At 40.0% G+C, this 13,827-nt stretch overlaps 1 protein-coding gene across 1 annotated transcript in view; it reads left to right on the forward strand.

The window, feature by feature from the left end:
- Window positions 1–13,296, forward strand: part of SPTLC2 (serine palmitoyltransferase long chain base subunit 2) — an 80,452-nt gene extending 67,156 nt beyond the window's left edge. Inside the window, exons 11-12 of the mRNA XM_032111052.1 lie at window positions 1,840–1,969; window positions 7,295–13,296. Of these exons, the coding sequence (XP_031966943.1) occupies window positions 1,840–1,969; window positions 7,295–7,414 (250 nt within the window). The 3' untranslated portion in view covers window positions 7,415–13,296. The remainder of the gene's footprint in view (window positions 1–1,839; window positions 1,970–7,294) is intronic.
- The last annotated feature ends 531 nt before the right edge of the window (window positions 13,297–13,827 follow it).

The following is a 13,827-nucleotide window of genomic DNA, read 5'->3' on the forward strand; positions in this document are numbered from 1 at the left end:
GATCTTGAGAAAATTGAAGCTTGTAGCTTGGGGCATCAAGAAAGCACTTCAGGGAAGCAATTTTGCCTCTATGTGTCATGCTTTAAAGGTTGGGTTGTGTGTTTCCATTATATTTATATGTAAAGTTTATAAATGTGCTAAAGAGGAGCTAAAATTGAATGGAAATGAACATTAAAAGTCACTGGAAGAAGTCTTTCAACTAGCTCCTGGATCAGAAGGAGCCAGTATTTCCATTGATGAACTTTGAAAATTAAAAAAGGAAAAGCAGGGGGGCAAGACATGATGGGAGCCAACAACATGTATTTAATGAATCCCAAGTTTTTAAGAAGTCCAGATTTAATCACTCGGGTATTGGTATTGTAAATACTAAAACAACTGTAGCACATAGGTTTATAAATGCTTGCTGATTTGTGTGGTGCTGTGTGAATAATTAAGGCTAAAATTCTGCAAGGAGGCTATATAATGTATATATTAAAAATTTGTGCAACATAAACAAAAACCTGATTTCAAGGACAGCTTGGCTTTGATTGCTACTTTTTAGTGTCTGTGTAATGCAGTGCTCAATCAACACTTTCAAATTTGGAAAACATAATTTCATTTTAAGCTGTGCTGAGCATCTCTAGTGCTTTACTAGCTCAGGCTTCAGTCTGGCACTTTTTACAGAGCTAGATACAGTTGTTCTCCACCCTTCTCAGTGTAACACAGTTTTAAAAGGCCTGTTACCTTTATGGGTGCTGCACAGTACATGTCCCACACACTGAGGCAGCTGTTTCTGCTGCCCAGTTTCTCTACCAAGCAGTACAATCTTTTCCTTGGAAATATTCATGGAAATATTTATTAGCTGAGCAGTTGGGCCAGTATCTTACTTTAAATGAGCAAGAACGGAGAGCATCAGATTTACTTGATCCTTTCTTTGTCCCTTGTAGCCTGTTTTTAAAATAGTTTGAGAGTACTAAATGGATACAAAATGAAGTGTATCAGGAGGCACATATTTGTAAGGAAAATAGTTGTGGAAGAAAATTTAAAAACCTATTAAAAGAATGTTATTTTTATATGTCCTTATAAGCTTCTTAAGTTCATTGCTACTTCTCACAACAAGGTCAGTTCAAAAAGGATTAACCATTTCCTGTGGCCTGTAGAAACACCCAGAACCGCACTGCCATTACAGATAGGATCAAGATCTTTGTGCCTCTCATTGCATAAGTCACAGCCACTACTTTCTTTAATCTCCTTAAGAAATGGTTTTGTTGAAGGTAGTGTGTGACAGTTGTATGATATTTTTGCACCTTCCTTAAAAATATTAGGTATCATATTAGATGATCTCAATTTACTGTGGTGATTGTGGTTCCCGTGATACTTATGAAGTGGTACATTCTGTGATGCAATAATGTACTTTAATCAAATTAAATTCATGAAAACAAAACATCTTGAAATTGCAGAAACATCCACTTTGGGGCATTGCAACATGAGGGATTCCTTTGTATAGTCAAACTTCTGAGCCAAAATCACTGTTTCCTATTGGAAGGATTTCCAAGCTTAGGTTACAAATCCATTTAGAAACAGCCTGCTAAAAGACCAGTCTCTGCCACATACAATCTTTCATCTTTGTTAGAACTTAATACACTGAAACCTTTTGAGAAGGACCACCTTGGGATTGAATTTAAAAAAGGCTTTTGTGCACAAGCATTTCTGCCTCTAAAAAGAAAGCACCAGAAGCTCCAAACTGTGGTCTGACAGCCTTGCCTCAACAAAGGCCTGTATGGGTTACCATATTGAGTCCTTCATGCTTCTGCTTTGCCACCACTGGAATAATTGTGACGATCTCGTTCTCTCTGGCAGTGCGTTTGGGCGTGAGATGCTGAAGCGGAACATCGGTGTTGTGGTTGTGGGCTTCCCTGCCACCCCCATCATCGAGTCCAGAGCCAGATTCTGTTTGTCTGCAGCTCATACCAAAGAGATGCTTGATACAGTAAGTGTCTCATCTTGTCTTCCTCCTGCTCATGCCTGCTAATAAACAGATACAACAGTTGTCTGGATTTTGTACACTGGTTCAATGTTTGGTAGGCAAACTAGCTGAACCTAATCTTCAAAGCCCTTTGTAGTAGGGCTGGCAATGACTCCATCTCTTTCCTTGCTTCAGTAGTGCAGAATGGCTGCTTAGACTAAATCTCAGAGCTTTTCTTGTCCTGTTTTAAAAGGAGACAGTCTCATTCCTATGAGACAATGCTTTTTCCCCTCTTTAAAGGCTGTACCTTGCATTGAACTAGTTAGAAAGAAACATTCTGCATCTTCTGACCCTAGATGCTAATGGTAAGAAAAAAAATAAAAAGGCCTGAGATCTTCCAAAACATTTATATTCCTCTCAAAAGGAATCACTAGTGAGAATTTTTATTCCAAAGATTACTATTCCTGTTCTTGTTTAAAGCTTCAGAGCACTGTATCTTAAATGAACCAATCCTAGGGAGTCTGTGCCACATGCAATGCCTTACTTACTCTTACCAGCACTTCCAGAGGGAATGGAAGTCCCCTCAAAGGAGGCCTGCATCACAGTTAGGAGATGCTGCCTTCAAAAAGTAAGGATGGTGGTTACTCTCGGACTAATAGAGTTGAAAGAGGATTATATGAATAAGCCTGACATACTGAGAATAGTCTTGGTGTGGTAGCTACATTCAATTTTGAGTCTTCTGAATAATCTTTTTTGATGGACATGTGTACATGGGTTGTCTTACGCACTGCCAAAGTTCTGCATTGCACATTTTTCCCCACTTTGAGGGTCTGTGACTTAGAATATAAACTAGGTTAAGTAATGAATTTGGACTTCATGAGACTAGACTCTGTCCTGTTCAGAGACCTACTTGAAAGAATCCCATAGGATACAGCCTCAAAGAGCAGAGATGTCCAGGACAGCTAGTTGATTTTTCCTCCCCACTCCTTCCCTGAAGAATGATCTATCCTGACTTAAAGGAGAGTGAATGTGGTGGGAAGCCTGCATGGATAAATAAACTGACAAAAATATATAATGAAAGTGTGTAAGAGGTGCAAGCAGGGGCAGGTGACCGAGGAAGAATGGAGACACAGTCCTGAGCATGCAGGGATGGGGTCAGGAAAGCTAAAGCCTGCCTGGAACTCAGTCTGTTAAAGGACATGAAATGCAGCAGGCAGAGCTTTTATGGGGGTATTAGTAGCAAAAGAAAGAGTAGAGAAAATGTGGAGGACTGCTGCTGAATGGCACAGGGAATCAGGTGACAAATGCATGCAAGAGGCAAGGGTACTCAGTGCCTTTGTTGTCTCAGTCTCCTGGTGAGACTTCAGGAATCCTGAGACCATGAGATTTGTGGAAAAGTATGGAGCAGTAAGGACTTACCTTTGGTGTGAAGGAGGCTCCAATAACGGCACATTTAAACAAAATCAACATGCACAAGTCCATGGGACCTGATGAGCTGCATCCACAAGTGTTGAGGGAGCTGGTTGTCACTGCAAGGCCGTTCTTGATTATCATCTTTGGAGGAAGAGTTTGTGGTGGTTGGGGGAGGCTCCTGAGGACTGGAAGATGGCAAATGCCACCTTCGTCTTGAAGAAGGGCAAAAAAATCTGGGGAACTGCAGGTTGAAAAGCCTTGCCTTTGTCACTGTTATACCAAGAATGACACAGTCCAGGATCAGGTTCAAAGGCCAGAAGTGGCTATATTTAATTTTATAAATCAGCTTCTATAGCTTTGTTCGCAAGAGTGGCGTAACACCCATTTCCAAAATATTTTTCCCAGTGTGGGAAACAAAGACACAAACAGCTTGCACCTGCAATATAGTTTACAAAACCTCAAACCGTTTTCCCAGCTAGTTAGCGTGAGAACGGAGACTTTCCGCAGGCGGCTGTGAAAAATAGGAAAATCTCTCTGCCAGCCCTTTCAACATCTACACACCTTTATATTGAGAAGATTGTGGAGAAAAAAAATCTTGAAACTATTTTTGAACATTTTGTGGACAACATGATTGAGAGTGGTCACGGAATTAGGAAAGGGAAATCGTGCCCAATGTCCAAATATGATCAGGTGGGAACACTTCAATATGTGAACAGCAAATGGGACATATGACAGATATTTACTAATGTCTTGTAAAAAAATACAGACTCAACCTTTTCACTCTTTGCTGCTGCAGAACTTACATAAAAATCAACAGCTTCAAATGGCACACTTTTTAATTTTTGATAGGAAAATTAGTAAGGCAGTGAGTGATGTGAGCAGTTTCATAATGTATGTTTAGTGTTATTGAGTAGTATTAACCTGCTGTGTATCTGTGGTGCTGTACTTGCTGCTCCTGAGCTGTTCCTGCCTTGTGAGAGATTCCCTAACACAACACTCCAACAACAGACTGCTTAAGGAGTTCCTTCCCAGCTACTTGTTCTGCTACTCTTGCCTTAATCATCTCAATTCAGTTTTCTGTTCCAAGTAAAGGTTTTGAACCAGTATGTTCAGAGAAGACCCTCTCCTTCGCTTCCTTTCCCCATGTATAAAATGAATAGTATCAGACTTGGCTCAGAGCATGGTAATAGACCATTCATTGACACAAATGAGGGAGCAGTAACTTCTGGACAGGTGGGCATGGAGTGGGGATGAATGGATAAGAGGTGGGAGGAAGGAAAATAAAGAAAACTGAAGTCTCTGAAATCATACTGCTGCAAATTGAGCTAAAACTGAAACCATACAAACTTGATGTGAGGGCACTACGTGAGCAATCATGCAATTTTACAGTTGGTTAGGTTCTTGATCTTCTCTTTTAGTGACTAGCTGGGGCCTTTGCCATAATAAGCTGCTTTTGTAGGGTCTGTATAAGTACCACACTTGTTCTCTTCCAAAATCTATCTGTAACTTTTATTACTCTGCTTTAAAAGCCTCTTTTCCTGTCAATTCTTACTGCATTTTCCAAAAAATGTTTCAAATTTTGTGCATTTAACATAAGACTCATTGCTAGAGTACCTCTGTAAGTGTTAAATGTACTAAATTGAGGAAATGCTTGTTCAATATATTAGAGCTTGTCTGCCTAAGAAAATTAATCCAGAGCAAAATGAGGTGTGAATTTTGAAGTGAATGAAGAAATCCTGATTTAGCTCAGTATGTAGAGGCTTTGTTCCAAGTTAGTATAACCCCCTTTAAGGTTCAAAATAGCTGCATGCTCAAAACCCAGAGCATTGGCAAGAGAAGTTAATAAGGAGCAAGTGTTTTTGTCAGTGACTTTGTGCTGTGTTTTCTTGTGATGCAGTGAAAGGGGATTGATTTCAGGCAGCTAATCATTAAGGCAACCCTCAGATCTAATCCCTCTGCTAACTGTGGCAACAATATCCAGGAAGAGGAAGAACTAAAATGAATGGACGTGGGGAGAGCTGGCAGACAGCTTCTTCAAGTCAGTGACAGAGCATAACTTGGTATCCCATCTGTGTATTCATGGCTGCTAACCAGGGCTCTTGTGGTATTTTTTAAAAGAAAACTTACCCAGGTTTGAAGCATAGGGAGGAGAAGCTTGTCTTGCAAATGGTGATATTTGTAATGCTTCCTTGTTCTTATTGAATACACCCACATGATGAGGAACAGTTCTTAGTTACAACTTTAACTGTTCTATGTAAATAAAACTTCCTTGCCTAAAAATATTTGGCTTAGGATCAGAGTGAAGTCCCTCATAACCTGCATCCCTGTGGGCTGTGCTTTCTTTTCAGTGATGAAAAATATATTGCACTCTCCTAAAGTCAGAGTACACCAATGCCATTTCCTTTGTAGTCTTTGCTGGTCACATGGCTCTTTTTGTTTTAAATTAATAAAATCCTAAATCTGCATTCAAGAATAACAGTTAACATACTCTTTCAACAGAAATTCAGCTTTAAATTGTTTCCATATGGGATCTTTACTTAAAGCTCTAGCAGACTGTGCCCACGCTTTTGTTTTGTTTTGTTTTACCGAGGTCCAACTTCTGGGTTTGTCGTTCCCTGAGATTTTAGAGTGCAGAGGGTTTTGCTGCCAGATATAACAAGCATGAAGGGCCGTTGTTTAAAGAAACAAAAACTTGAACTATCCGTCTAGGAAGAAAAAACATGTAGAGGTATCAATGCCCATCTGCCAACTGTCCTCAAGAGACAAGCATTTGACCCAGATTGGAGCATTAATGCTGAATTAGTGACATTCTGAAGCAATGCTGAATGTACCTATCTCAAATAAATGTAGTACAATTCAAGGCAGCAAAAAATGCCAACCTTTGAATCCAAAAAATCACATTGGACTTGGAAGTGATCTTCTGAATTCATTTTTTGTCCCTTGCCTATATAAAATAACTGGCATCACATGCTATTGCAGATTTGTTTGCAGCAACTGATTTTGTACTTTGCTCTGTAGAGAAATGAAGTTTAGGATTTGGCTTTGAACAGAACTTATTGTGGACAGTGTCTTATCAGAGATTGCCACATAATGGAAGCATGATTAACTGAGCTGGGACTTTCCTCATTTCTTACACAAGCAGATGTTTGATCTCTGGTAAACTTCATAATATTTGAGTTCAGGTCAAAATGGTGAAAGGTTGTGCTAATTCAGTAGCAGTGTTCTGGGTCATCAATCGCTTGAGTGTGGCCTTTGTGGCAACCTCAGTGGGCCTTGCTTTCCAAGGAGAAAATGCTTGGGGTCCTACCCAGAATAACTTTTTCTTTCCTTGGATTGTCTGGCAAAAATCTCCTGTGCCATGTAGTTTATGATACATAGCTTTCACCTCTAATTGTATATGGCCAGTGCAAATTAACCAAATGTAGATAACACAAATGCATCTATAGAACTTGTTAGCTCACTATTGTAGTTTGTCTTCACTATTTTGCAATTTAAAAAATGTGGTAGATCAGATATGCTAACACAGGTTGTTTTCAAACTGAATGATACATAAAGAGGAGCCAAACCTCCATGTACATTTTCTTCTACTTCAGCTTCATTATCTCCAGGAAGGGAAGAACATTATTCTCTGTTTTTCTATCTGTAAATAGTCATGGGGTTTGCTGGATGTTATGATCCTGTTTTGGAACTGGAATAGTCAGGTGGATGCATAGGCAGTCTCAGTTAAGTGACCAGTGCTGTTTACGTGGTCTCAAAATTTCTGAATGCTAAAATAAAAAAAAAAAAATCCTATGCACTTCTGAAGGTACCGGCTTCTAGCACAATAAAATCTCAAGTAAAATGGCTGTCAGAGTAGTCTGCAGGCATGCAAAAAGGAAGATGTGCTGATAACTTGCATCTGTCTCCTCTGCTGATCTACTGTGGTCTCTTTGTCAGGCTTTAAAAGAAATCAATGAAGTTGGGGACCTTTTGCAACTGAAATATTCCCGTCGCCGTTTGGTACCTCTCTTGGACCGGCCGTTTGACGAGACAACATACGAAGAAACAGAAGACTGAACTCCCTCCATGTGCCTCAGTGGGAGGGACACACCCCATGGGACACTCCGTGGCACACAGGCCACAGCATCCGTGAACAACACACTTAGGACTGCTTAGTATAAAAGACATTTCCTCACAATACTGAAGTGGCCACATCAGCTCCAAATGGCATTTTGTAAATAGGGAGAGGAGAAAAAAAATTCTTTGATTCCCGTGTCTTCAGGGTCTGGCCCTAGAGGTGCTTGGCTTTATTTTTCTCTTGTTGCTTTTTTTTTATTTATTTGTCTCAATGAGTTCACAGCAACCCAAGTTGGCTGTGGCTGATCAGTTCAGACTTTGTATGCACCATTAGCCTCCCAAATGCTGGCTGAGATGTTGTGAGCATGTGTGATGCTGGCATGGCAGCATTTTCAGTGTCACTGCTAGGTGTCTGATCTTCCCAATAATGAATGAGCTGACCTGTCTGTTTTTGGAGACTTCCTAGAGAAACTGTTGATTGCTAACTTTGACATATTTAACAAGATGGATAATCAACCAAAGTAGTTTTTTTCATTTGCAGTTACTTATGTTTAAAACTTGAATTTAGCCTTTTTAAAATAAATGTGTTGTTGACATGTTGCTGACAGGACCATTGTTCCCAAACATTATTTAGTTTTGTAAGCCACAGGCAGAAGGACTTCTGGAACTGTAGCCTCTTTTCCTTCCCAGTATGGATACCAGATTGTCTCCTGGTTTTGACACTAATTGTCCCCTTGATAGAGGATAAGTGATGGAGAGGGGTTTGTTTTGTTTTTAATACTTCTGTTTAAAAAAAAGGAAAAATACAGATTGTGTTTGTGTTGCTTTCTCATCCTCAGGTTAGTTTCTCTTGCTTTAGAATTATCATAAAGTCATGAACAAGTCACTGCTAAGTTCTAGGAGGGTGCTCTTGGGTGCGAGTAAACTAGAGCAAGTCTTGTGCTTATTCTTAAGTCTGTGAAAGACTGCTGCCTTTTGCCATGCTAACTCACTGTTTCTTGTCATCCATGAGGTGTTCTTCACTGGCCCTGTTACATGTACGGACAACTTGAATCTTGTAATCATACATTACATTTTGGCTAGCCAGCAAAGTCTCCAATGGCAGCTGCATGTCTGTAGGCCTTCCCTGAAGAGAGAAAATGTCCTCACAATTGCATTTAGTTTGACATCTTTATTCTTTTGTACTTCTGTTACTGATCAACACTGCTCAAATGAGTGTTTATTGAGCCAGTTGCTGTTTGGAGTCTTTATTTGCAAGTTTCATACTGTCCCTCTGTTTAAAATAGATGCCTTTGCTCTAACACACCTTATGGTTGCTACTTAGTCTTTACATCTTGAATTCTTTCAGAGAACAGAATGGATCAACAAAAAGGTACCAAAAATTTTAAATAGGAGTCAATTGCAGTATAGTTTCTGTATTTTCTACTTAGACATATATGATTTCTGCAAAGATAGTAAAATGTTAACATTGTGTCAATTGGTTTGGGACAGCTCTTCAGTTTGGGTTAGCAAGATGCTTTTTGCAGGTGACTGAGGTTTTAGAAACCGACTCATCACCATCATCATACTAAAGCAGAGGGCAGCTCAAAGCTCTTTGTGTGGTGCTGAAAAAAAAATCATTCTTTTAAAGTTCTTTTATGTTCACTCTGCAACTAACAAGGAAGGAGTGCTTTGGCCACTAGAACCAAGTAGTTCTGCAAATACATCTGGTGATTTAAAGCAGAATTGGCTTCTATTTAATAGAATATCTAACTTCATGCATTTATAGATCTTGTTCCATTTTAATGTAATGGAACTTCAAAACACTGGTTCATTTTTTTACCATTGAATTTCAGAAATTTAATTATATGAGAAGAACTGAAATTGACTTTTTGAAAATAGGTCCAAATAACTATTTCTGTCTTAGTCCATTAATGTTGGTTGGCTCCTCTTCTGGAGCTGTGTGTGTGCAGAGTTTGGGGAGTCTGTATGTGCGGCTTGGATAGCTTTGAAATAGTCTCACATGTTCAGCCACAGAGTGAACAAACCTCAGTTAGCTGAGCTTTCTCGCCTGTGTTCTGCCCAGGGCTAGCTCTAACATTCCAGCAGATGACCTGCTTTCTCACTTCAAGAAGCTTTACCTCAAAGAATTATTGATTTTTTTTCTCTCTGGATTGTACTAGGGAACAAGAGGAAGTTAGTACAGGAAGCCCTGACTTCAGCCCTGATCCTATTAGCTTGATCATGGAATGGTTTAAGAGCAGACAGATCTGACCAATTTAAAGGCTTGGGTCAGTAGGTAGCTGTTTTTAAGCATTCACAAATGTACAGTGTGTTTGTCTGCTGTGTAGTCAAGTCAGTTTGAAAACTGTGATGTATTGGGTTAGAAGTGGGTTATGATAGATTCTACAAGTCTTGAATCTTAACCTTGTCTCTGGGAATCAGTTTTAGAGCAGCTTGTCTTTGGAAGGGAGAAAAGCATCTGGAAAAATCTTCATAATATTGATAAATCCTGTGTAATACTTCTGAAATGGTCAGTGTTTAAGAATTACTAGTGTCCATTTGGTTTCTAGTTGCACTTGTTGAGGAAATTGTGTTCAAGCTTCTGCCTTTTCGTATCTTTCTGCTGTGTCACACTGTCTGCATATAACTTTGAATTTTGGGTTGCAAAGACACTTCAGAAATAACTCTGGCAGTTAACTTGGTTACATTTCAGCCTTGTCATATCCTTTTTGGGAAGCAAATCCCCCCACTTCTCTCTGAGGCCTTTTGTTTAAAAGAACCTGTTTTGCCAAAGTCTGGTAAAAATAATGAAACCTGTTGAAACTGCTTCTGAAAAAGTAAGAGTTACAAGGCCAAGATTTCATGCTTTTAATTCAGTAATTCACTGAGCTTGAAAGCCAGGAAAACCTTTTTGCATCTGCTAAAAAATCTCCAATACTGGTTTGTGCTAGGCAAACCTACAGCATGTATGCTGTCACGATATGTCTAGGATGGATTGCTGCTTTGATATTTATGTACTGACCAGAAATCTGTCTCCTTTTTCTCCTGGCAGTAGAAATGAATGAAAGAACCAATCTTGAGAGATCACAAAGGAAGAAAAGCTGCTTAAGAAATAAGACTTCAGTCCCTGCCAACTTTTCAGAGACATTCTAATTGAAAATGACTCCTGGTATTTCTTAAGAGATGCAAAATTCAAAAGAAAATGAAGGCTGCTTTTGAACAAAGGATTTTGCCCTGTACTGTATATTGGCTAAACTTACTCATAAATATATAATAGTTACCATCTCAGTAGCTCTCTGAAGAACTTAGCAAGCAAGTTGTTGCCTCTGTTGAGCAGAGTGGAGAGTTTAGAACCATTACTGTTTTTAAGGCTAATGGCTATATTCTTTCACTCCTAAGAAAATTGAGAAGCTCCTATTACCGAGCATCAGCAAAGAGTGGGAGATGTGCTTCTTGTTAGAAATGGGCCTTCCCAAGCAGACCTTTGTCTTAAGGAGCCTGATGCATAGTTTTCCTTTCATTCTTTGGCAGAGAAGAAACTAATTTTTTTGTGTCAAAATATTCAGGGCTTTCATTTTTATTTTTTACACAACACAAACTTTTGTATAGTATGTATATGGTATATTTAACTCTTTAGTTGCTGTATCTTTTCCCTTCTAAGTAGCATCCTTAATGAAGAGTTCTGGTTCTTGAGTTACAGGTGTAGTATGCTTCTGCTTTAGGCAAAGACTCAGGAGCAAGCTGACCAAACATCTTTCTGTGATGAAGTCATTCAGTGAAGGAATTGCATTATCCATCCTCCTCTTGCTGTTTCCTCTAAGAGTGAAGATGTGGTACTCACTATCAGAGCTGCACCTTCACAAAGAACAGGCAGGGGAAGTGTGCCCATATACTCAGCAACTCTGTGCTGTGTGGATGAAGGACTGATACAGCAGAGAAGGAGAAAAGGGGTAGCTAATCATCACTTATTTTCAGCTGTACAGGGATCTTCCATGTGTACTTGAACAAGTATCCCTAAATCAGGAATGCAGCTTTCAGTGCCTAAATGGACACTCCTCTAAAACTTTTCCACACCAAGTAAATACTTCTCCTTCTCTGCAAATTTTGATTTCTTTACCTCTGAAAAGCATTTGGCTTACAGCTGTTTGCTCATTCAAAATCCATGTTACCTGTTCAGGGAGATCATAGGAGAGGCTGGAGGAAAGTGTGAGCATGACTCCTCATTTCATCTAAGAGAACACCTTGCAGCATTGGATTTGGAGCACAATGCATGAGCCCCCCTGCTGCATCACAGAGAAGGAAACTTGTGGAAATGTATCCCAATATACAATGCTCAGTCAGAATTTATGCAGTTTACATATATTATTTTTACAGTTTATATTTAGCCTATGAAAGTGTCAAGCATGGTGTGGGTGGCACCTTCTGCATGGAGATTTGAGGCACCTGCAGTCTGTTCTGTTTTAGCACTAGTGAAGTCCTGAGCTGTTCAGGAATGCTTAGTATGACCCCTCAGCAGGTGCATTGTTGGCTTTGGTGCTGGACCTGACACCCAAGTGGCATTGGACCCCTACTTGGGAAAAGCACTGGGAGTCATTTGACCTGCGTAACCTGAACATGGTTTTAAAAGAAAAAAAAAAAATCTCTGATGCCATTTGGATGGCTTTGTATTCCTGAAAACATCCCCAGCCTTCCAGTTGTTCACCTGTTCAAGGATTCAGACATCATACTAGAGCACAAACATGAAGTGTTTGTGTGAAGTATTGTGCTTTACCTTTCACTAAAAAGAAAAGCATTTGCTGCAGACATTGGAGCTGTTGTGTTCATATCCCCAAAAGGGGCTGGGTGAAGCAGATGATGACTGTGGTGTGTGTTGAAGGCCTTAAACTGTGATTCTTGGTATGAAGAATTGAAATTAAGACTGGCCTTGAAGAATGCAGTGGATTTTAACCCATGGAAGAATACTCTGTGCTCTTAGTTAAGCAGTTATGTACTGCTATTTTCTTGGGAGGGAGGTTTAAAACTCAATTTGTGTGTGACCCTGGCTAGCAGCTGTTTAAGGAGATATCTCCACGTGGGAGCCAGAAGTAGTTGCAGTTCTCTGCACTGATGTTCCTGTGTAGCTTACATGGTTCCTGTGTAGTTCCATCGGTAATTTGTTCCTGGGCTGCTGAAAGTGGGAAACTTATTGAGAGGGTCAGGGTCTTCAGAACCAGTGGCAGCTAGCAAATTCATTTCCTCAACAGTAGGTGAACAGGTCTCACATGAATATGCCAAGGGTTGGTGCCGTTGCAAAGATACCCACAGTGAGGTGAAACATGCACCAAACCCATCTGACCGTTGTAAACATTCTTCTTTTTTTGCCAAAGCTCATCCCATTCAGACAGTATTTCTGCTACCCCCTAATGGTATATTAAGTTTAATGCATCTCTGGCCTCCCAATATCAACTTCAGACCCATTTGAGAGAGAACAGAGGAATGCTGGAGCCTGAGGCTTTAGGCTAGCAGCCCTAAAGCCAATGGTGGCCCACATTTCCACAAGCCCTGGGCAGAATTACCAAGTCACAGCATTTCATCTTAAATTGCACTGTATTCTTATGCCTCTGTGTTGCTATAATGTACATATATATTGGATTTTTTTGTAGATAAGACATTTTAGATAAAATTTTTAAATGGGCTCCCCCCAAAGATATTTTATGCCAGATGTCTAACTTTTTTTACACTTGTGATTAACATGAATATGGATGCTCTGTGGGCAGGGAAAAAGATAAATGAATGGTACATTGGCTTTAAAAAGGTAACAATGCATGTTTTAAAAAAAAACACTGGAGAAAAAAAAATGGGAAAAAATTCATTCAAATATATTCTATGTTCTGCATAATAAAGACTTTAAAAAAACACTATATTGTGGGTTTGGTGCTTTTTTTCTTAATGAGGCTTTTCCCTATTAAGGAGACCGAACCCTCTTCCTCTTTCTTCCCAGTCCCTCTCCTACCCACCCCCAAAATAAAAACCTCAAAAAAATTCAACACACGAGTTTCATACTGGAATGACTGGATAAAACCATAGCCTGTTTGTGAGCTGAGACAGATCATTGTTTCCTTCTGGCCTTGTACTCCAGAGCCAGGAAACCTTGCATGTGAGATGGATGCTTAGCTGGCTTTTGGCAGTCTCCAGTCCATCGTACAGCAGCAGCTTTGATGAGCAGTCTAGAAAAGCCACTTCTGTTGCGGAGAGACGCCTGCAGTGGTAGCTGCTGTTCCTGATGTGCAGCACTCCCACGATGAGTGCCCGTTCTGTAGCTCGTTGCTGGCCCCAAAATGCTGCTGTGCTTGAAAACCAGGCTGCTACCCTTGGGTGCTGTTAGAGTGTCAGGCTGCTCTCAGCTGTCATGCTGCTAATGAGATGTTTGAAAAGGCTTCTTGATCCATTTC

Source organism: Corvus moneduloides, chromosome 6, assembly GCF_009650955.1.
Source record: "Corvus moneduloides isolate bCorMon1 chromosome 6, bCorMon1.pri, whole genome shotgun sequence".
In the NCBI taxonomy this organism is placed as follows: domain Eukaryota; kingdom Metazoa; phylum Chordata; class Aves; order Passeriformes; family Corvidae; genus Corvus; species Corvus moneduloides.